Below are 21,589 nucleotides of genomic sequence, written 5' to 3' on the forward strand. Positions count from 1 at the left end.
AACCAACACGCGCCAGAAGCGATCGCGTCGCACATCATCCGTCTAAAGCCGTATCGGCTAGGAACGGAAAGGGTCCTGATAGCTACATGTAGGGAAGTGGGACGTCATTCTTTGGGATTGGAAGCAAGACGGCCGATCGTAAGGGTGGGGGTAAGGACTTTTCCCTTTCCGAAAGCCACCGGAATCTCGGAACGATCTTGCACTGAGACCATACACGACATGAAAGACAGATCAGTCGTGTTATCGCAATATCTCCCAACATCAGCACGGTTTCAAAAGCACCGGTATTGGCTTTTTGGCGCAGTTCGTATCAAAAGCTATCGTTTCAGGACGTCTCCTCCATACCTACAGCCCAACATGCCCAAATCCATTCTCCTAATAAACGGTCCAAACCTGAACCTCCTCGGCACGCGCGAACCTACAATCTACGGCTCTACATCTCTCTCAGACGTAATTACCTCCGCGCATACCCAATGTACCGAACGATCCGTGAACTTTTCGCACATTCAATCGAACCACGAAGGCGTACTCGTTGACCGTATACACGAGGCACGCGGCAAAGTCGACTTTGTTGTGATCAACCCCGGCGCGCTCACACATACCAGCGTCGCATTGAGGGACGCGTTGGCCGGCGTGGAAATACCCTTTGTTGAAGTGCACATCAGTAACATACATAAGAGGGAGGCGTTCAGACATCACAGTTATCTGAGCGATAAGGCCGAGGCGGTAATTTGTGGTTTGGGAGTATATGGATACGAGGCAGCTATCGAGTTTGCGGTGAGGTATCTTAGGGAAAAGGACGAGAAGAAGGCGAATTTGTAGAGCGTCATGTATAGCTAGATTTGTGGCGGCAAATGATGCTTTGATTTTGGTACTGATGTCTATGGAGTCTCCTGTTCGCCAGTAACATGCAGATTATCAGTCGTGTGTTCTACTGAATCCATGTTTGATATCCTGTCGCGCTTCAAGGTATGTTTGCAATGCTGTGATAGCCGGTAGCAGAAGCATGACCACACTCAACGTCTGTCCGAATCCCCAAACGTTTTCCTCGTTATCCTGCAAACCACAGAAGTTTGCCGGGTCCTCAGGTGCCGCGAACTTCTGCGTCAGGACTAAGATAGCGGACAAGATTGCGAGCAATATTTGCACCACGAATGCAATGGCTGGATTGAGGAAGAGAAAGTATATGAGACGCAGACCAAGACGCGCTGGACATATGAACCGTGGTGAAAACCCTCTCTCCTTTTGTGCGGAGTCGGTCAAGCGGCGTACGAGGGCTTGTATTGAAGACTCTGAACAAGAAGATGGTGTGTCCAGACCTCTGCCTTCCGGGTCGTATAGGATGCAAACCAAAGCCGTCGAGAAGCCGATTAGGATGAGAAATAGTGGTACGAGGAACGGTAGTCTTTGTACACGACTGCGAAGTATAGATGTACCATCTTCGTCTTCGATAAGACTGGGCGGCATCGCAATGGCGGTGACCATGGACGTAAGCAGAAATAGAGCGAAGCATACGACAAGCGCGAGGCGGATCTTTGCAATGAGCTTGTATTTACGGAAGTACTTTCGGAGCGTGATCAAAGCAGCGAGATGCGATGACGATGAGAGAGCGCATATGTAAAGGATAAGGACGAAGTGAGCACTTTGGACACGAAATGAGCGTTGCGCCACCTGAAGGTATACTGTCAGTAGGTAATAACATCAAGAGACGTCGACCGTACTTTGATCCATCCACTCAAAAGCACAGCGTAGCCCGTAATGAGTTGCTGATCGCCGAAACCAATTATGAGTGGGTCCAGGAAAGGACGCCACGCGTAATGCTTCTTCCATTCATTTTCCAAGAAGCGCTCCCGGATATATGTGAGCGGCGCTCGAGGCGTGAAGTGACCCTTCGTATCGAATGCTTGATCGAGAAGCATAGCGAGGATAGAGGCAAACGTAGTCATGAAGCTTGCGATGACAAACGACAGGACGACCTGCGACATTGTTAAACTGATACCATACAAAGTAATTTGGGTTTCTAACTCCTACACCAGCGATGTCTGGCTCTGCTCCATTGGCGCAATTCCCGTTCCAGGCCGCTATGCTGTCAAATGTGACCCATGGCGGTGCCATGCATGAGCAACGAATCGAAAGCTGGGTTGCGTGTGGAATTGGACGCTTTGAAACAGTTAAGTCAATAGGATGAGGATGTCTGAGTTGCCCAAACAGGGCATTGTGAGAGGCTTCGAGGGAGGTTTGGGTGGACTATGTGTGCGTAGATAGTAGGATGAAACGTAGGTATGGAGACAAGAAGAGTAAAAGGAAAAGGCAGTCGATGTGTTTGGAATGACCTTGAGTGACGATTTTGTCAAGCCTCATACATGTTATCACACGTGGCAAGAGTAATTGAAGAAAGTGCTGCCATTGAAGCTCGCGAGCCACTCATGTGGAAACCTTGGAACAATAAACCACGAAGTCTCGTGTACGAATCTTATACATTGTGTGTAGTGCAAGGTGGTTCGCTGGGTATCAAGTACTATTCAGACAGCCTACTTCATTTCTGCTTACTCTTCGCCTTGACGCGAGCAGCCAGCTTTTTGATATCATCCTCGCCCTCTGCAGCATCCTGTTTAGACTTCTTCGAGTCTCGTTGAAGTTCTGGCTCATCACCATCCTTGCCTTGTTTGCGCTTCTTGCGACCCTCCTCTAGCAGCGCCTTCATACCTGACGTCTCCTTGAACCTAGGGTTTGTAGGATCGATAGCAAACTCATGGCTTTCGTATAACTTCGCAAAACGAGGATCGGTGGTGTCGATCTTGAAGTTGTCCTCTATGATGGGAGCGTTCTTCTTGGCCTTCTTGCCCTTCTTCTTGGCCTTCTCCGACTTGACGATTTCATTCATGTCGAAATGGCGCAGCTTGGAGTCGTCTTCGTCTGCCATAAGCAGCTCCAGATTTGCGCGCTCAGCTGCGGCCGCCTGATCCTGCTGCTCTTGCTCTGCCTTCTTCTTTGCTTTCTCAGACTTCTTCGACTTGGGCTTGGCGGCCTTTGCAGCTTCTTCGGGATCAGAGGCAAAGAACGGGTCGTTGAATGGATCGTCTTCGTTCGCATCCGCTGGCGCATCCGCTGGCGCATCCGCCTCCTGCTCGACTGGGGCATCAGGGTCCCGGCCGGCCTTCTTGGCTTCCCACCTCTCCTTACGCTTCGCCTTCCTTTCCTTCTCTTTGCGAATGTACTTCTCCATTGTAGTCTCTTGCAGTGGGATTTCGTTCTCGAACACGTCACCGTTGCTAGCGCCATTGGATAGTCCTCCTGTGAAGGTAATCTGCATCTCGCTATCTGGCTTTGGAAAGTCGCGATCGCGCTTTGCAGACGTCTTTTTCTTCGTTTTTGAAGACTTGCCGGGAGCCTCTAGTCCCAAAGCAGCCCTGAGACTTGCGGCCTTGTCTGCCTTTGCTGCTGCTTCCTCGTCTTCGGAAGATGACTCGTCTGTGCCCAGGTATGCTTGCAGCTCGTTCTCATCAATCTCCTTACGGGAGAAAGCTCGCTTTTGCACTTCCTTCCGTGTCGCGTCGTCAGCGTCCCAAGTCAACTTGACCTTTGAGTGTGTAAGTGCATCCGTTGAGAACTCGTTAGGTTTATAGCCGTCCGGCAGCTTCGCGCATTCGTCGTGGGGATCTTGGTCGAAGGTTGTGCCGTCGGGAACGAATCGTAGGTCGAAGAAGTTGGCGCTCGTCAGGTATTCTCGGCCATCGAGATTGTCGTAGATGGACTTTGCAACATTGGCAGAGGAACATGTGATGACGGCGTAGTAGTATCGCAGCCTGTCAAGTTGGTAGGCTCGCAGTTTGGTGGAGTCGAATTCTTCGCCTGTTTCGTCTCCTTGCAAGTCTGCCCTGTTTTGTTCCTCATCGTCTGGGTCCGAGAAGTCCGAGTCGTTGTCAAGCACGCCGATATTGTTCTTGTCTTTGTTGGACGTGGATGCGAAGATCTCGCGGGGCGGACCCTCAATCTCCTCACGCTGCAGGCGCTCCATACCAAACTCGCTAGGGTATATGACAACGTTGAGGATTCGCCCATCAGCCGGAACGAACGAGTTTGCTACAGCCATGATGTCGGTGGCCCGTATGTTGTCCCAGTCCATGTTCACAGCAGCCAAGCGTGCAGAGATGTCGCCTGTCGGAACTTCATTGTCGTCACCGGCGAGCTCTGTTTGCTCCTCCAGCTCGACCTCGTCCTCTTCTTCGCTGGAGCTCTCGTCCGATGAAGACTCGAGCCCACCGTCTCTGATGGGGTCAAAGCCTTCTTGCTGTACCCTCTGCATTTCCTTCTTGACCGCTTTGTCCCGCTTCTTGTTGGCCGGTCGCTCTAGCTCCAGCTCGTCTCCATCGTCTTCGTCGTCTTCATCTTCGTCGTCCTTGTCATCGCTGTCGGCGGCATATAGCCTGTCGATGGCCTTTTTGCCAGCTTCCTTGGATACCTTTCTACCATATTTGTCGACTGTGGCCTTGTTGTAGAAGTCTGGATCGCTCCGTAGTCGCGAGAACCGGGGATCGAGTTTGGTCTTGGTGTGCTTCTTCGAGGGGAGTCTGAACTTGGGGTCGGTTTCGAAGTTTGCGAATCGCGAGTCGTCTGTGGTAGGCGCGCTAGATTTGGCGCCCTTTACAGGTATCGTCTGTCGTTTTGGAAGAGGCATTGTGAAGTTTGCTTGTCCGTGGAGGCGGAGGGCTGTCGCGCAGCGCTAGATTGGGAAGCTGAACTTTTTCTGGGGCGGTGGCAGATCGGCGGCGGCGACGTTTGATTGGTTACAGCCTCGGAGGTAATCGACGGCTAGGGATTCGACAGCCGATCTGGGGAAGCTTTAGCTGCGTCACTCTCAAGAGGGGAAATACATCACACGACGGTCCCGGAAGGGCTCCGGCTGTCCCAACAACTTCTTCACGTCTTGGTCAACTTGCCAGTCTGCTTGCTACTTCCACAATACCCCTCTCAGCTGAACACGTCCCAGACAAAACACCATGGCTTACTCCAGGCTCCTCACGTAAGTCGGGAACTATGCACAAGTCTAGCTTGAGCTTATGCATAGCATTGGAACATGTAGCTGATGCTGACCGCCTGCAGTCCCCGCAACATGACTTTGGTCTCTTTGGCTTCACTCGGCAGTGGCTACTTCATCCTCAAGTCAAAGGCGCTCGCCGACAAGCAGAGAGACCGTGCTGCAGGCGACTATACTGTCACAGTCGATAGGTCAGGTACGAGATCCCATTCCACCTGACAAGGGTTCACCATTGCGATACGTACATCGCGCTGACTACAGAATATAGGAGGCGGTGTCTGAGCATGTCGACAATCTAGCGTCGACTGCCATGTGGCAGCTCCAGCATATGACCAGCGGTGTGCAGCCTTTTCTTTCACAAGGCAATGGCCTTCATCATGTTTGCAGCGTTCCAAGCTTGGCGCCTTTCTTTACCACACCAAACACCATCAGCGGTTCCCAATCCGCACCGAAGCGACACTCGTTCGTACACTTGTATGCTACTGCCAAAAAGAGGGCATTAATAGATCTACAGCGTATCCTGTCTCAAGTGATGCATACCAAGGCCCCGAAGTGCTGGCAGCGCATGGTACCTGCAGGATCATCTCCGTACCCGATGTACTTTTATCAAACGCGCAACAACACCAACAACAGTATTTCATACGAAGAACATGCCTGAACCTCCCCAAAACAAGTTCGCATACGCCGAGCATTTGTTTCGAGTTCGCTCGTACTCGGGCGACCCGCATCCGTTGTTAGTTACGATTGGCCGACCCATCCGATGCTAAATTTAACTCACTCAGCCTCAATCAAGAATGCCCGAAAAGCGACAACAGAGATGAAAATAGTATGACAACCATACGAATCGTCGGAATGCCCAAGGCCCGCCGTTACGAATTTCACCTCCACTTTGTTCAGTGATTACGACTTCCTTGTTAAGGGTCCACTTCTCAGCTTTTTGGCTCAGCCTTTGCCGGCGTCCTTGTCAGCTCTCACCAGCATCTTAGCCAATGAGCTCACAGTCCATCAGCATGGATATAGATTATCTCAAATACGGGATCAGGAGAGCCGTCCAGCCTTAGGATGCCATAATCACTTATAGTACGATCCTCCACTCGTGCACCAGGATGGCGGAGCTGCAAAAGGATGCCCTAGGCCCATCACTTTGCTAAAAACTTACGCGATCATTCTTTCGTCTTGTTTGTGTGACTGCATACACCTGTCGGATTTTATTCATTCCTTCACATCTTCAGCTGGAAACTTGCCTATGTTGTGTACTGACGATTGCCGCTTCTGATCGGATCGGATCGCAAAACACGATTACCAACATGGGTCACAACGATGTCGCTGGGCATGGAAAACAACAAACCAGGCAAGGGAACGAGATGCAGATACCGCCTCAAGCAAATGTACTGGCGGCAGCCAGCTATGTCCGTCGAGTGTTTGAGAACAAGAAGTTCACTTATGCCATCATGGGCGAGCTTGCGATGCTTTGTCTAGGACATGGATGCGAGATGCGGGATGTGTTCATTGCGTACGACGATAAAGACTTCAACCGGATCAAGAAGAAGCTTGAGTCTGACCGACGGTATAACAGAGGAGCCTACTTTTTCCAAATGGCGACTGGCTAACAACGTCAGGATACGACTGCCTGAGGGCATGAACCCTTTGTTCCCTTCCAAGATGGTGGTACAAACTGGGCCTAGCTTTTTAGATGCAGGATGTAAAGGTCCGGCGACAATAGAAGTAACCCTAGTGCCCTCTGGTCAGTTGTACACGAGCCTGTTTTGACCTCCGGCTAAAGGTGCATAGGCTCATACGAGACTCCATCGAACGGAACCCTTGCCAAAAATGTCGTCTTGCTGAGCATTAGGACCGATGGGGTGTTGAGGACATTCTACGGATTGAACATGCTATACCTCGTCAGGACCCTACTTCACTTTTGTCAGATTCGCGGCTTAGCTTGGGAACCACGGAAGGATATTCACTTCTTGTGCCAGCACTACGGAGATCAGCTACAGTCGATTCGCAGTCTTTTGAACCTGGATTCCATAGAACGGAAGTTTTTACGAACGGCTTTCGTCAGTCAGCTTCCTTTCGAAGAACAGCGAAGATGCTATCGTACGTTGACAGGTCGGGAACCTCCTTCAGCCACCACGCTGGCCCCATCGACAGCGGAAGCAGATCACATCAGGTCGCGGTCCGCATCTGAGCTACCGAGAGTTCAAAGGATTTCCCGCGCGTCGTTGCCAGATTTCTTATGTCCACCAGAGTCTCAGAAGATCAAAACATCTCACCCGCGTGCGGAACATGCGACCTCGACGCTCATGCAACACATAGGACCCTCCCCAAATGCAGCGGCTTATACAAGGGATTCACGTTCCAGATACCGTATTTCCAGTGCCCCAAGCAGCAGACGTACTAGTCCCACAGATCCTCAATCTGAATCCAACCCACAAATGCAGTTCTCGAACTTGAAACCTTCATCCGAGCCAGCTCCGGCACTTTCCCTCCACGAGCGTGCGGCTTCTTATTCAACACAAAACGTCCACCCTGGCGTCCCAGGACCATGTACAGCGCAATTGCCAGCAAAGAACACGTCCAGCGCTCGTTCACAGCTCTTTGATATTAGGACCACACATCGGATTCCGAGAAAAAGCTCTCCAGAGGGCTCTGGAACATCTGTACCAGAGCAGCGACTGAGCAGACTCCAAGTAGTCAACTCTGCTAGTGAATCTATATCACGCACACAGTATGATGCAGAAGCAAAAGATGAGGCGTATAACCTACATGTTGTAGGACCCCAGGGAGTCTACCAAGCACCGCAGAATCACCCAAGCCCACCACCAACCGCCAGTGAAGCTACCACATTATCTCAAAATTTCCTTCCAATCTTCGAACTCGACGCGACACCACCACCACATGATATCCTTGCAGAGCTCTCCGCAGACATCGATGCTGCGCTGCAAGTCAGCCACCATCCTCGCACGTCTCCGCAACCCGCGCTACCACAGTCACAAGACTCGTATAGGCCGCCCGTTCCTCGTACAGAGTCCGCTTCGTTAAGCACACTTCCAGCAAGCTTGATGGTTGGCAATGCGTCTCCCCAACTGCCATCTACACCACCACCACATAACACGCCTTCTACCTATCCAACAACACAAACGAACGCATCGAGATATTCAAGACAATACCCGCCTCCTTCCTTCGCACAGGCACCGAACATTCTGCCTGCATCACCACCTCTTACACCAGCGCCATTGTCGGTATACAAGGCGTATCAGCCTACGACCATACCCAATTCAGGGCAGGTATATCCAGTTTCACCACCTGATAGCGCTGGCACCGAACACCGTATCCGGCCGACAAGCTTCATGCAAGTGAAAGATATCGATGGTATGGGACACTATTTTGCTACGCATAACCGGCAAGCTTCGCACCATGTCCAAGAAGTGATTCAGAGCCTGGATTCGAGCATACTAGCGATGGAGTATCAAGCAGCATTACCACAGTTTGACGAAGGCTATGGAAGAAGATGAACATGGAATTCCTTCGTGCGCGTATACATGTAATGAGCTACTCATGCACATTGTAAGGACAAATATTTAGTATTCAAAAGCGGTAACGCTCAGTCAGAAGATGGAGAGGGGTATATACCATATCCAACAAGATTAGCAAGCACAATATTTACAGCGGTACATCCTCCATCATCTGCATGGCGCCTTCCCTTCCGACCGTGATGATAACATCTCCCAGCGTCTTTGTCGAAAATCCTGCTTCTGAGTACCTGAAGTAGTAATCCCACTTCCTCTTGAAAACCTCCGCACCCTCATCGTCCATACCCTCCTGGCTCTTCTCTTTAATAAGTTGTGGCTTGATCTTGCCTTCCCAGTTATCCAGAAACTCTTCACGCCATAATCGCAGCGCTTTCGCGTAGTGGGGCCCGATGTTCTCTATGCTGTCGACGACAAGCGATCCACCTGATGCGGTTTGTATGCTAGCAACGAGTTCGGAGACGGCGGGAAGATGACCCCCAGGGAAAATGTATCGGCGGATAAAGTCGTCAGATTTGGCATAGGCTTCGTAGCGAGCATCGGGCATGGTTATGCATTGGAAGCATGCTACGCCACCCTCCTTCTTGAGCAGCTTGTCGATGCACTTGAAGTATGTCACCAAATATTCTTTGCCCACAGCCTCCAACATCTCAATTGAGACGGCCTTGTCAAAAGGCCCTGTCTCTGGTACTTCCAAACTTCGATAATCGCATAGGAGGACTTGTATCTTGTCTGACATGCCCGCCTCTCGTATTCGCTCTTCTGCCAGCTCTTTTTGCTCAATGGAGAGGGTCAATGATGTGACTCTGCAACCTGTCCGTTGTACGGCGCGCATGGCGAAGCTTCCCCAGCCAGTACCAATCTCCAGAACATGATCTGTGCCCTTGATGTGTGTGTTATCGATGAAGCGATCGAGTTTTCGCATTTGCGCATCGTAGAGGCTCTCGCTCGCACATTTCGGGTCCGATTTCGGTAGCCATATCGGGCACGAGTAGGTCATGTCTTGGGAGAGGAAGGCAGCGAACATTTCGTTGGAGATGTCGTAATGTGCGGAAATATTGAGGCGCGCGTTCTTGAGATTGTTGCTGCCTCTTACCAGGCCAGCGAGGCCAGAAGAGATCGCAGAGGTGAAAGTTGAACCATTGGAAAGATAGTTGCGGTTCAGGATGAAGAGCTGCGAATGTAAGCTGAAAAGCGCATCTTAACGGTTACCAAATGTGGCAGCTCACCTCGAAGAACTTGGTCAAGTCCGGTGTTGTGAACTCTCCCAACATGTAACTCTCTGCAAAGCCCTAAAATCAATCAGCTCTCGTTCTTTCCGATCGCACGAGTATGCCGGAGTGTACCATGTCTGCAAAAAGCGCCAATCGCACCCAGAACTTCTCGTCGAGCACGTTTAGGAATGCAATTGGAAGGCCCTCTTTGTCAGAACCAAACGCAGCGGTCGCCTTGCTCGAACCACCTTCAAATAGTACCAGCTTGCCATGCTTTAGATTCTGGAATTGGGAAAGTGTGCCATTTTTGCATAGAGTGACCAGTGGCCCCCAAGCTTGTGACGTAACTGGACTGAGCAATGAAGACACCGCTCCTGTCACAGAACTATAAATCGCCATAATCCCGTTGTATGCCTTTTGAAATCGAGGTTTTCCGGCTGGCGCAAAACCAAATGATCAATTGAAAGACGTTTAGGCTACGAAGCTGTCCAAATTCAAAGCAAAAGGCGCGTGGCTTCAGTGCGAGTAGCGAGACAAATCTGCTAGTACGTCTCGATCTGCCCGAGCTTCTTTGTAAGATAGGTGGCTGTACGGTGTGCGGGCGGTCGTGGAGGGGAAGTAGCGCGTCAATCGTCCAAAAGCAATGCGACAATGGTATCGTGAACGCGTCGGAAGAAGAGCTGAGAAAGAAGTCGAACGACGGTAGCTAGTCGGCTAACACATGGCACCAGAGTCTATTTCAGAAGTCCAGGTAACTCGCCGTCCTATCGCCGGAACGGCCGAAAGCCGACACGGTGCATCTGGTTGCGCCGTTTCAAAGCCATGCGTGTTGCATTCTGTCTGAGGTGCAGTATCGGGCGAGGAAACCTTGCCAATTCGAGTGATCTATGACGCCGTCGATCCGCCTAAACATCGCGAATGTCGCAAGATCAGTGTAACTCTTACACGTCGGCGCAGGTTGAGGCCGTGCAAAGGCATGTAAGAAGTTCGGATATGCGTATTTTTCTCCTCCTGTAACTTCTAGTGTCTGTCCCCATGCGATGTTAGGACAGGAAGTTTGTAAGTGATGATAAGCCGCATTCCAGGGTCCACAAAATCATTTGGCGGCATGTTTGGGAGGGGCAAGTTATGCAGGGGCACAACTCACTGTGCGTCTCAGCCTTGCAGTCCCGTGTCTATGTTGAGTCCAGAAGGTCAGTGACAGCAGTTCGTACATATCCTTGAGCTTTCCATGTGGCATGAAGAGGTACTGTGGGTGTAAAGCATGGCATGCAGCATCTCTCTGATCGGCGATGCTGTAGCGGCGGCCGCGGCCTCCGGACTGTGCCAGAAAGAACGGAATGGATGTCGTGGACTCTGCGACAGGTGTACTATGGTAATGAATGAAAATGAGCAAAAGAAGAGAGACGGATATGAACTTGGTTGTAGCCAAGCCAAGACCATGTACTTGCTCGTACTATCGTCGTCATCTTGAGCTCGTGAACACCCTATCAGGAAAACGCCCGTGCGTCCGCAGGGACACGCTACGGCGCGTCGACGCGTATTCCGTAAATCACGTCCATAGGCTTGTACCTATACATCAACCCAAACATTTTCAACTACGCATCAGCCCAAGGTTCATTCTTGTAATCTGTGTTTCAGTCGATATATCGCTTACTTTCGATTTTAATATCTGACAAACATGCTGTCAATTCGGCCCTCCAACCCTCAAAGATGCACACCAAACTTGCTCCCTGCGCGGATAAACCACAACGGATCTATAAACGATGCTGAACGATACTGGAAGCCTGAGACAGACGACAAAGGTTATTGGTCATCGTCGTGCAAAAACATGGACATTGGTTCTGACATATTTCCAGGAAAGCGACACTCATATTTCCGTGGACGACACCTCCATGGCACTGCGCTTCCACTTCCCAAGAACTACACCGGCGCCATTCTACATGTTACCGATCAGCAGTTACCTCAAAGTCAAACACAGCCACAACAACTGCCTGCAGACGAGGACGATGAAGACGCCGAGACAGAGGAGAGCATACCTATCGAAGTCAACATTGCGGAGCAAGTAGGAGAGTTTGACCAAGTCATTGTATGGGGACATGGAGGTGAGGTCGATGGAAGTGGGGATGCATTCATTAGGGGGATGAGCGAGTGGGTTGGGTTTGCAGAGAGCATGCACATTGATGAAGAGGAAAAGGATAAAGGCACAAAACCGGGGAGCAATACTGTTTGAGAAACAATATCGAAGATTCGCTTGATCTCGACCAGGGGAGGTAGAATAGAGGACAACCCTGGTCAAAGATACCTGAGGTTTTACGGTCCGGATTGATTGTGCTCAGCTTTTAGCCACAGATCAATGTTCTATCCCAAGCGGCCTCCAACCCGTCCACACATTTCTGCGGTTCTCGATTTCCCCAACGGCGCCCTGCATTGCCTCAGGCCCGTTCCAGCCCATGTGGAGACCCCTACCGGATTGCTCTCGTACGTCGTCAACAGCCACACCCCAGGTGACCAAATCATTATATAGCGACCTCGCATTCTGCATCGTACCTGGTGCATTTACATTGGCTCAGTTCGTGATCTCCTCATAGCACCTGCTGTCGAACCGTCGTCAGAAACGAAACCCGCCCATCTTCAGCCTTACGTACTTGTTCCATATCTTGTTGATTTCCCCGATCAGTGGTGTCAGCTCTAGCTTCTCCTCGTTCGGGTTACTTTTGAGGTTGGGTTACAAGTGTACGTTGATGTAGTTGGCCCAAACATCTTGATATTCAAGAGCCATGTATCCGAGTTTGTGTGGCCGCCTCCGATGAGTTTCGATGGGAGGTAAAACGTTCCTAGGACGAGTGAGGGAAATATGTTGAAGAGGCGTGAGTAGAGGGCTGTGAGAGCTCCAGGGGCTTATAGAGATTGATGTCTGTTGAGGAGGACGATGTTATGAATTTTGTAATGCGACATTTAGTAATAGTTTTGCTGATACCCAAAGGTAACGGTCGCGTAGGTCGTAAGAGACGGGTCAGATGACAGCACGCAGCTGTTATCTTAGGAAGGTAAAGACTAGGAAATAGGACAATGCGCCAATTAGGTGACAAGATATCGATACTTGCAGGACGATAACGAGGCTGAGAATCCGAGAGAAGAACTTTGATGCTCCGTGTGAAAGCAATGGAGTTTTGGTGCGACCAAATTTACCCTCGTCCGCAGGCCGGAGCTGTTTTGTCCTGTTAATCGGTAGCATCGCAGCAAAGGTAGTGCTGTCGCATATTTCTTGTCTCTAAATCTCGCTTGCAGCTTCTGGCTTTTGACACACTGTTACCTCGACGCCTTCACATCATCTCAAGTATCTCTCTGATGTAAAAAATTACCAGTCTTTCAGTCCCCATTCACCTGCACCCCAAATCAGTGCGTAACTTGTTCTTACCGTTTCTGTTTGTTCAGGGTTGCTCTCGGTTCGGTGTAATGCACCCCGCTCCCACAGCTTTTTACCGCGCGGCGAACTCACATCTGGGTCCAAAACATCCCACGTGCTCGCCACGCCGTTGCGCAAACTCAACAATGGGTCTGGAAAACGCACAGTAGGAATAGTGGACCAGGCACAGGCCGGTAAATCACCATCGGTACCCGGTGGACGGGAACGGGTGATTCCGAGAACTGGGGATGGGTACAGGGCAAGTGGAGCAGAGCCGCATGCAGTGCTCATCATCAGACGTTAGTCACTCGGGCAAGGCAAACGACGATCACTTAACAGAATTGATTTCGAGAAAGAGAGGGTATTTCTGGGTATCTTCGTAGCCTAATGCGGAAACCAAAAGCCCCATGAATGCAAGAACAGCTGCCGTAGTTTCATCGTTTGGCAAGCGAACAGACAAACACCATACCCCATCTTTTGCAAGCGAGACAGCCTCCACTCTTCACAACTTCGAGCTTTCCTCACCTTTTGTACCGCTATCCGAGAAGTCTACAAAACTCTCTTCGCCACTGAAATGCCTGCCGTCATCGTTCGTTAGCCACTTGCCGTGACAAAAGGTTATGGGGTTGCTAGGAGATGCTCGTCTGTGCGAGAAGGAGGTAAAGAAATCTTAAGATGAGCCGATGCGACGCCCCAGCCATAAGCCGTAGGCTCTGATTTTGGCCAGTCTTTCCTATGATATGGGAAGAACCTGGAAGCTATAAGGACGCAGCACGACATGGACACAAAGAATGGAAACTACACTTACCAGCCTCTCTCGGCTCCGCCCGAGAGGTAAGACGTCTCGGAGTTCATTTCGCATTCCCAGTTTCCAGCAACGCCTTTCATGGGGTCCGCTGATCTCCTCACATACTTGGACAGCCCGGCCGTGAAGCACTGGAAGTCATCTTCGTCGGGGTTCTCCGGCATTTTTCCCGTGAGCACCCGGCCAGCTGCTATCATAGTCGCAGCGTGGGTGCATAACAAGACGGTCTTCGGCTGCTCGGGGTCGTTATCCAGTGTAGTGACGATGTGATCTAGTGCGTTCCTAACACGTTCGTGTAGCTCCACGATCAACTCGCCGTTGGATCCCGGCATGTGTACAGACGCATATTGGTCGTCTAAGTTCCGGAAATGGGGAGTCAGAAGCTCGAGATGCGGTGGATTAGGGTGTTCAAAGTGTGCGCGCCCAAAAAACTCTCTGTTATCCACGCATCAGCATATCGCATACATGAGCATTACTCAGCCTCAACGTACCCAATGCCACGATCAATCCTTATCCTCCCCTTTGCCTTTCCCTCCTCAAACAGCTTATCGCTGAATGGCTTAAGAGTCTGCAAACAGCGATAGAAAGGGCTTGAGTAGATTCTCTCAACCGGGGGTTCGATCTTACTCAGAAACTCGGCCAACTCCTTGCTCTGGTCCACACCTTTGGACGTCAGAGGCGGATCAGTGGGTATCCCGGTCGGAGTCCTTGCCATAGAGGCGGTGTAGATACCCGTTTGGGGGTCAACGGACCAGTTGGCGCGGAACTAGATATTACGGGGGAAACGTTAGAACGGATGCCATTTTGGGGAACAAGGGATCTGCAAGTGGAGAGTGTAAAGGATGGCGTTTCATGTGATACACGCGGAGGTGTACACAAGCGAGATGTGTATGGAGGTAATGCGAGGACGGAGATGGCTGTCAGGGTAGCTTCCCGATACGGAAGGCTTTCCTCGACTATCGTGTGGAAGCATCGGAGGGCATGAAGCGCGGCGACGGAGGTCGAGCTTTGTACGTACCGCGTGCCGCACGATGTAGATGACTTCAATCATGGTTCCGTCGCCTTGCTACCCCGAGAGAGTTTCTGGGAGGGCAAAGTTTATTCTGAGCGTAGTGGTTGCTGTTGGGAGTACGAGGTGTTCCTGAGATGGAGGGTGTAGGTGGTCACAAGTTACCTCGGCAACTTTACCTTTTTCGGGTGGCTTTTCGAGGCTTCAACTTCGGTTGCAGAGAACTCGGCACGAGGTTGCTTTCCCAGTTAGACACTCGAGGCTTTGTTACTGTTGTTGTGGTTCCTAGGTATCATTATCGCCGCAACAGAGGCTTTTGTAGCATTGCAGCTTCCATGCAACAAAGCTCAACTGCTCGTTCGTAGATACCTGGACAATCACCTCCTAGCACGTGCACCGCCTTCGCGCAAATTCAGCAATGGCCACCATCGTCGTTTACCGCGTCCGACTGTGAGCCACTCACGATATGATGCCTCCATCATCGGTGGGCCCCCACGCTCAGGCCGTCCCTGTGCAGCCTCTAGCATTGACAGGCGCTAACGCGAACTCTACATGCACACACATGCAGGACTTCATACTCTTGCGGTCGTAGCCCAGGAACGAGCCATCCTTCAAACAATGCGCAGCGTCATACTGTCACTTACAGTATGCGCAAGCGCAGCGCAGGGACGTTTTGCACTGATGCGCTGTTTGTTGGTTAGTATGCTATTGCGCAAGCCACGTCAATGCAACTGTTGCAACGTACTTTTGCAGGGGTGTTTTGACACATGGGTCCTTCGGGAAGTATGAATTATCTGGAGGACGGCACGATATTGGAATGAACGACGTGATTGACGGTTTGGCCCTTACCCTTGCTTCTCATCATCGGTGCTTCCGAGTCTCTCTACAATCTGCGAGACTCGAGGCTTCACGTGCTGTCTGTAGCCGGAAACTAACGGCATCTTGCCTGGGAGCGGGAGGTTTGATGACAGCGGCATAGAAAGCGATGGATGAGACACGGGCTAAAATCCTTTCCAGGGGGCTATATTAGCTGGACGCGGGGTCAGAGATAACAGGTAGGCCTGACGGGTGAACATGTGTGGACTGTGGTGGGACATGAGACCTTACAGAGCCATCAGCAAATGAAGCCCGAAAGATCTTCACACGTGTGTTTCTAGGGCATGCCCATCGCACAGCCCTGACTAAGAAGGTGCAGTTAGCCTTGACGGCCATCAAGGACTGGAAACGAAGGCACACGACCCGCGCTTGCCTGAACAATAAAGCACCTGCCAACTTGAATCGCATTCGAAACATGGGAGTCCTAATCCTAGTGATGAGCTGCAAGCCATCGATGATCACCGCATGGTTACGACGACGTTATTACGGCAGTGCCATCCGAGGTCCGCCTCCATCGCGGTCACAGTGTAACAGGTATAACTCTCGGAACAAATACGTTCGTGGACTCGGAATGATCAGCGTCAAGTTCGACTACTGGAGGAAGCTAGGGGTTATCCCGTCTCCATCAGGTTGGATTCCAGGGCTCGTTCGGTGAGAACGGGTCCGTGCGACCAACTGTTGCCCTTCTACCAGAAGGATAGAACTCCGGGCAGTCCCGACATACCGCAGAGACACCGCTTTCCGGGTCCGAAGTGGGAGAATTGAAATTAACGTGTATTGAATGTTCACGCGCACTTCAATGAGCACGCATGTGATTGCCTAGGTAGGTCTGCGGCAATCAAGTACCTAGGTTGTGCGACGCACATGTGGGTTTGTCGTAGTATGCCATCTGCAGCCAATAGGCGTTGCAGCACCGGAGTTGACGTCTACCGCTGGTGCAGCTGAGGTTCGAAGTGTCTTCCGGGAGCTTGGGACAAACGTGAAAAAGCAATCATGTTGATGCTGCCCAAGAGCCCTATAGCCATGAGCCCTAGCGTTCAGATGACACGGCACTGATGGTGCGAGGAACACTGGGTGACAGCGGCAGATCAGACCCTGTCAAGTAAAACTAGACCAGACACCTTCCAGAAATTTACAATTGCGTTTTCAGTTAGCACATGGCACATGCTCTTACCTCTCTTTGGCGTGCAGAAGTGGGAAGGATCCTGCATGCAGCCTCTTGGAAAGGGTCGAAAAGTGCCGGGGGCTGATGTAACGCAGCACATCTCCCCTGACCGGGCGGCCCCGAAGGATGAAGTGCCAGCAAATGCGACTTTATGAGAGCCAAAAAATCTCTGCGCGGCCAATCAGTATCAATCTGACACGAGATATATGGAAAGTCTGGGCGCTAAATCCTGCATGTAGACGGAAGCAGGGTACTTCTAGAAGCTCGTGCTGACGTTCTGTAGCTTTAGAGGTGACTGATGTGCGATGCCGACGCATTATCTACCAGTCTTTGATCTTCACTCTCACGTGTCGCTGCTAATTGGGTGAAGAATGCTCACGTGTGAGGTTGATTGGTTTTCACTTGCTTACGTGGACGCCCTATCGGCTGTGGACGCAGGACAATGCGCAACTAAGTCGCATGGGCGACTGACCTTCAGCCATATGATCGACGCGACACATGGAGGTGGGGGTATCTCTCAGTTTTACGGCTCCGTGACACCGCTGCGACTAATTGTCCCACATTCGATAGACACGAGGATGTAGCAGATTCAAATCCAGAACCAAGGTGAGGTGGTTGCTTCGAAGCCTCGCAAAAGCAATTTGCCCGCACCGATTCCGAAGAGCTGGGCGTGGGGTGATGCAGGCAATCTAAGCGATGCCCTACAGTGTTCGCCGATAACCCTAGTAGATCCCATGTTATTAAACCTGGTGATTCAGTCCTAGCCCATGATCGGAGCCTACCTCTGCCTGATGATGGTGAACGGCATGACACCAGAATGACGGTAGTCGCTAGGTGATGTGTGCGCAGAACGAGAAAGAAGCAAATACCAGTAAGTGTATGAGTTATATGTGTGAAGATAGGGATACGACTGATGAGCCGCACAAACTCACGCCAACATGGTGACCATGTCATGCTTAACTAGTAGCTTGTAATGTTAGTGAACAGCGCAGTCGGTGGAACTTGATGGCACCCGAGTGGACGACGTGAAGAAATCTTCGAAACTTGTTCTACAACTTATTAAACGTGGATAGGCATACAGGGATATAAAGGTCAAGGGACCGAAACGCAAAACATCGGAAGCCTCTCCACTATTTTGGAATGGCACTGTGTAAAGGATACTCGTCAGCGACAGCCCCTTTGTGAAGTGTTGAGGTCTTCCCGGTCATCCTAAGCTTCTTCTCCGTTACCCAAACTCGCAGTGCGATAACATACCTCACTATGAGGAATATGATAATCGCGGCGACTAGGATACCCACTATGTAAGCTCCAACTATACCAGAAGAGTTCTTTTGAAGATCAAGGAAAGGATACACGTAAAAACCTTGAGTGGCATGTGTGACGTAGGCCAAGGCAAGATATAGGGCCAGCAGGATGATGATTGGGATTAGATCCAGCCATGGAAGTCGCTCCGTCCGGGGAAACACTATCTCAAAAAGCGCATACGCTGAATTGAGGGCATGCTGTGAAGTGTTTGACCAGAGGGCGAAGGTGGTAGGGAATTGCCCCGCAAGAAGCGTCCAGTAAACGACTATCATGAGTTAGCGTTCATGTGCCCAAAGGGTCTATGGCGAGGACCGCGATAGAAAGACATGAAGACACCGAACGTGGTATCGCCGAGTTCCTCTGCACATCGATAGCAAAGCCGATTAGCTAAGTTGACTTACTGGTTACTATCCACGGGTATACCACAATGGTAGAATAAAACATGCTGTGCGCCACCTGTAGCGCTTTGGGCCACCGGGCCAAGAATGGAGTCCCAGTAAACCAGTAACTGCCAGTGTGCACAGCAGCAAAGGCATAATAGAAGGCGAGGCCCCAATACGTCAGCACCGTAAAGAAGGAGAAAGATTGCTGCGACGCCTCGGACCTGCCATGGGTACCGTTCCAGCCGAAGATGAAAAAGAGGGTGGTGAAGGCGTATAGGGCCAATAGCGCGCGTATTGCGAAGAGGGCGCCTGGTGGGAGAATCCACGACGTTACAAACCGCGTGGGATCGAAAAGGCCGGCGTAAGGTGCCGTTATTCGTCGGCCAATCGCCATGTCGAGGCTGTTAGATAGGATCCTTGTCGAGTGCCACCAGATCGGGTTGCCAGGCTCTCGGCACGTTCCGACGTCGTAGAAACTGGTTCGTGGGTAATGCGCGAAAGACGACGCGTAGTATTTTGCGATGGCGATGATGCGACGTGGTGTTGCGAGACAGCTGCAAAAGTCCTCCAGCCCCCAATTTCCGAGGCTGAAGCTGAAAAGGGCAGAGACACCGAGCTCAGAGGATTTGACTAGTGCGACGCGCTAGGCCGCATTCAATTTAGTCTCGGTCACCGAAAGGACAGACAGGATCACCCGCGTTTTCGTAACATTACGCGCTATCCCGGTCTACCACCACGCCTCTGGGCCCGTCCGCTTGACACCCACGCTTGTAGCCCTGGTCGCAGAGGCGAAGCATACTCCCACTTACATCCTTACCGTGCGGACGCGGGCTATCCAGGATGAGGCCTGCAGCGCGCTTGGATACAAGTGGCTTGCTCGACCCTATGGCTCTGCCTTCTTCTTTAAGACTACGGGATGCCATCTGTTTGAAGTTATACTACCCAGAATGATCACGCAACTGAACACCCATCTTCCCAACCCATCCAATACCAAGCTCTTCTCTACCGATCTGCTTCGTAACAAACATCACCATGAGTGACAGCAGAGTATCCGTACGTAGATATCTGTCACCCATGGAGGCCCAACTAACGACTGTCAACAGAAAGCACAGAATCTTGCTCGGATTAGAGATAACCAGCGTGAGTACCTCCGGCCAATAGCAGCCACTGTTCCCACCATCTTCCTTTTCAAGCACGAAGACTGGTTGTACTTGGTATAATACACCCAGCCAGATGTTGCCTGAACGTTCGATCACTGACAGTTTTCGCTAATCATGATCTTTTTAGGCCGATCACGCGCTCGACGCAAAGAGTACATGCACGAGCTGGAGGCAAAGTTGCGCAGCTATGAGCAGATAGGCATCGAGGCCTCTTCAGAAATCCAGACTGCTGCCAGGAGAGTGTTGCATGAGAATCAGAAACTCCGCTCGCTGCTCCATGGAAGAGGAGTATCAGAGTCCGAGATTTTGGCAGCACTTGAGGACATGTCTGATCGACGATACGAGCATGATACTGCGGCTTCCAGATTGCATGCGATGCTTGAACGAAGGGTCAATACCAACGTAGTGTCTTCTACAAGCTCGCCTATACCTTCATATACAAGAGCTGCCTCAATACCTCGGCAAAAACCACCAGTGCCACCCGTTACAATCCCACCTACGCGGCCAACAGCACTCAGCTACAACGACTCACCTAGCCCCGGATCCATGGTATCAACCATGAGTACACCGCCACCGGCATCGTATCCAGCAACGCTCTACACTACGCCCATGACTCCATCAGCTGCCCAAATCAAGTCAGAGCATGTTCAGTACGACTACCCTTACGACCAGCCATACAGCAATGCATGGGCTTACTCGAGCGATGGCAACTACACTGCACAGCCGGTCTCTTACTACAACAGCTCGTCATGCGTTGACGCTGCTAATATCATCCGCACGATGCGGGCTGGCGTCGGCTCTGGGTTGGAGGCCGATCTAGGGTGTCACGCATCTGATCGTCATTGCTATGTCAATAACGCAACGGTTTTCAGCGCCATGGATCGATATTCCCAACACAACGCGACAATATGAAGAGAAGAGAGGACAGCTCTTGGATATAAGCGTGAAGCTCGTCGGGAATCAGTCTGTTGGACCACAGCAGCTGTACCAAAAGAAGGCTGAACTGTGAGAGCCGAGTCGCGGAGCTTGTTACCGAAGACACAAGCAAGGCATGATTATGCATGATTATGCATCATCAACTCGACATGCGTCTTCAATCTCGACGTGCGTATGCTTTTGGAAGAGTCCTGTGGCGAGTCAATCACCCGGAGGAGGTACACACCGCATCACTGCATCGTGCGGAATAGTTATACAGCAGGTTCATCGTCAGATCCCACTCTCGACATGTATCAGTCCTTGTGAATTTCTCGCCCAGGGTCAAGAAATTCATGAAAGAAAGTCTTTTCATTCATGTATGCATTCAATAGAAAAGGCAGTCCATCTATCAACTCCTTTCTTTGTGCATAGCCGTTCGTATGACCTTTCACGCCGGTAAATGTATGTTCATCGAATCATTCACCAAACTACAGTCTGCAACTACGAAACTCACGAGCATACCGAGACGACCGATGAAAGTAGTTATGCCATGCGCGAGGATCTTTCATAACGACCTCTGTTGATGACGAACATCATGCTGACGAAATTGCTCAAATTAATTAAAATCTCCACTAGCTTCTTCTGGTTTGTAGCCTTACATATATCCTTAGCGACCTTGCTGCTGCTCATGGTCGTCCGATGTTGTCATGATTTTGTTCCGATTGCCACATCACTAGGTTCAAGGGATCTGCGCGACTTCCTTTGTGCTTCTGGCCA

The 21,589-nt window shown here is 51.0% G+C and overlaps 9 protein-coding genes across 9 annotated transcripts; 5 read left to right on the forward strand and 4 right to left on the reverse strand.

The window, feature by feature from the left end:
• Positions 1-357: 357 nt before the first annotated feature.
• On the forward strand, positions 358-822 carry GT037_011103 (catabolic 3-dehydroquinase; the record flags this gene model as incomplete). The annotated part of the gene is made up of 1 exon (XM_038936150.1): positions 358-822. The coding sequence occupies one exon, from the start codon at positions 358-360 to the stop codon at positions 820-822; it is 465 nt and encodes a 154-aa protein (XP_038781196.1).
• A 96-nt stretch (positions 823-918) lies between these two features.
• GT037_011104 (pre-rrna-processing protein esf1) lies at positions 919-4,678 on the reverse strand (the record flags this gene model as incomplete). Its single annotated transcript, XM_038936151.1, has 4 exons — positions 919-1,671; positions 1,722-1,976; positions 2,026-2,081; positions 2,551-4,678. The coding sequence occupies 4 exons, from the start codon at positions 4,676-4,678 to the stop codon at positions 919-921; spliced, it is 3,192 nt and encodes a 1,063-aa protein (XP_038781197.1).
• Positions 4,679-5,000: 322 nt separating this feature from the next.
• Positions 5,001-5,320, forward strand: GT037_011105 (uncharacterized protein; the record flags this gene model as incomplete). Its single annotated transcript, XM_038936152.1, has 3 exons — positions 5,001-5,023; positions 5,104-5,234; positions 5,307-5,320. 3 exons carry the CDS (start codon positions 5,001-5,003, stop codon positions 5,318-5,320), a joined length of 168 nt encoding a protein of 55 aa, XP_038781198.1.
• A 1,025-nt stretch (positions 5,321-6,345) lies between these two features.
• Positions 6,346-8,556, forward strand: GT037_011106 (uncharacterized protein; the record flags this gene model as incomplete). Its single annotated transcript, XM_038936153.1, has 3 exons — positions 6,346-6,605; positions 6,658-6,782; positions 6,830-8,556. 3 exons carry the CDS (start codon positions 6,346-6,348, stop codon positions 8,554-8,556), a joined length of 2,112 nt encoding a protein of 703 aa, XP_038781199.1.
• Positions 8,557-8,704: 148 nt separating this feature from the next.
• GT037_011107 (cyclopropane-fatty-acyl-phospholipid synthase) lies at positions 8,705-10,184 on the reverse strand (the record flags this gene model as incomplete). Its single annotated transcript, XM_038936154.1, has 3 exons — positions 8,705-9,745; positions 9,801-9,863; positions 9,918-10,184. The coding sequence occupies 3 exons, from the start codon at positions 10,182-10,184 to the stop codon at positions 8,705-8,707; spliced, it is 1,371 nt and encodes a 456-aa protein (XP_038781200.1).
• Positions 10,185-11,466: 1,282 nt separating this feature from the next.
• GT037_011108 (uncharacterized protein) lies at positions 11,467-12,018 on the forward strand (the record flags this gene model as incomplete). The annotated part of the gene is made up of 1 exon (XM_038936155.1): positions 11,467-12,018. One exon carries the CDS (start codon positions 11,467-11,469, stop codon positions 12,016-12,018), a length of 552 nt encoding a protein of 183 aa, XP_038781201.1.
• Positions 12,019-13,696: 1,678 nt separating this feature from the next.
• GT037_011109 (uncharacterized protein) lies at positions 13,697-15,777 on the reverse strand (the record flags this gene model as incomplete). Its single annotated transcript, XM_038936156.1, has 6 exons — positions 13,697-13,823; positions 14,003-14,434; positions 14,491-14,765; positions 15,018-15,065; positions 15,653-15,694; positions 15,754-15,777. The coding sequence occupies 6 exons, from the start codon at positions 15,775-15,777 to the stop codon at positions 13,697-13,699; spliced, it is 948 nt and encodes a 315-aa protein (XP_038781202.1).
• A 2,402-nt stretch (positions 15,778-18,179) lies between these two features.
• Positions 18,180-19,131, reverse strand: GT037_011110 (alpha beta hydrolase fold-1 protein; the record flags this gene model as incomplete). Its single annotated transcript, XM_038936157.1, has 2 exons — positions 18,180-18,619; positions 18,756-19,131. The coding sequence occupies 2 exons, from the start codon at positions 19,129-19,131 to the stop codon at positions 18,180-18,182; spliced, it is 816 nt and encodes a 271-aa protein (XP_038781203.1).
• Positions 19,132-19,769: 638 nt separating this feature from the next.
• Positions 19,770-20,809, forward strand: GT037_011111 (uncharacterized protein; the record flags this gene model as incomplete). Its single annotated transcript, XM_038936158.1, has 3 exons — positions 19,770-19,790; positions 19,841-19,877; positions 20,025-20,809. The coding sequence occupies 3 exons, from the start codon at positions 19,770-19,772 to the stop codon at positions 20,807-20,809; spliced, it is 843 nt and encodes a 280-aa protein (XP_038781204.1).
• Positions 20,810-21,589: the final 780 nt, after the last annotated feature.

This window comes from Alternaria burnsii (genome assembly GCF_013036055.1).
Source record: "Alternaria burnsii strain CBS107.38 chromosome Unknown 712, whole genome shotgun sequence".
NCBI lineage: Eukaryota > Fungi > Ascomycota > Dothideomycetes > Pleosporales > Pleosporaceae > Alternaria > Alternaria burnsii.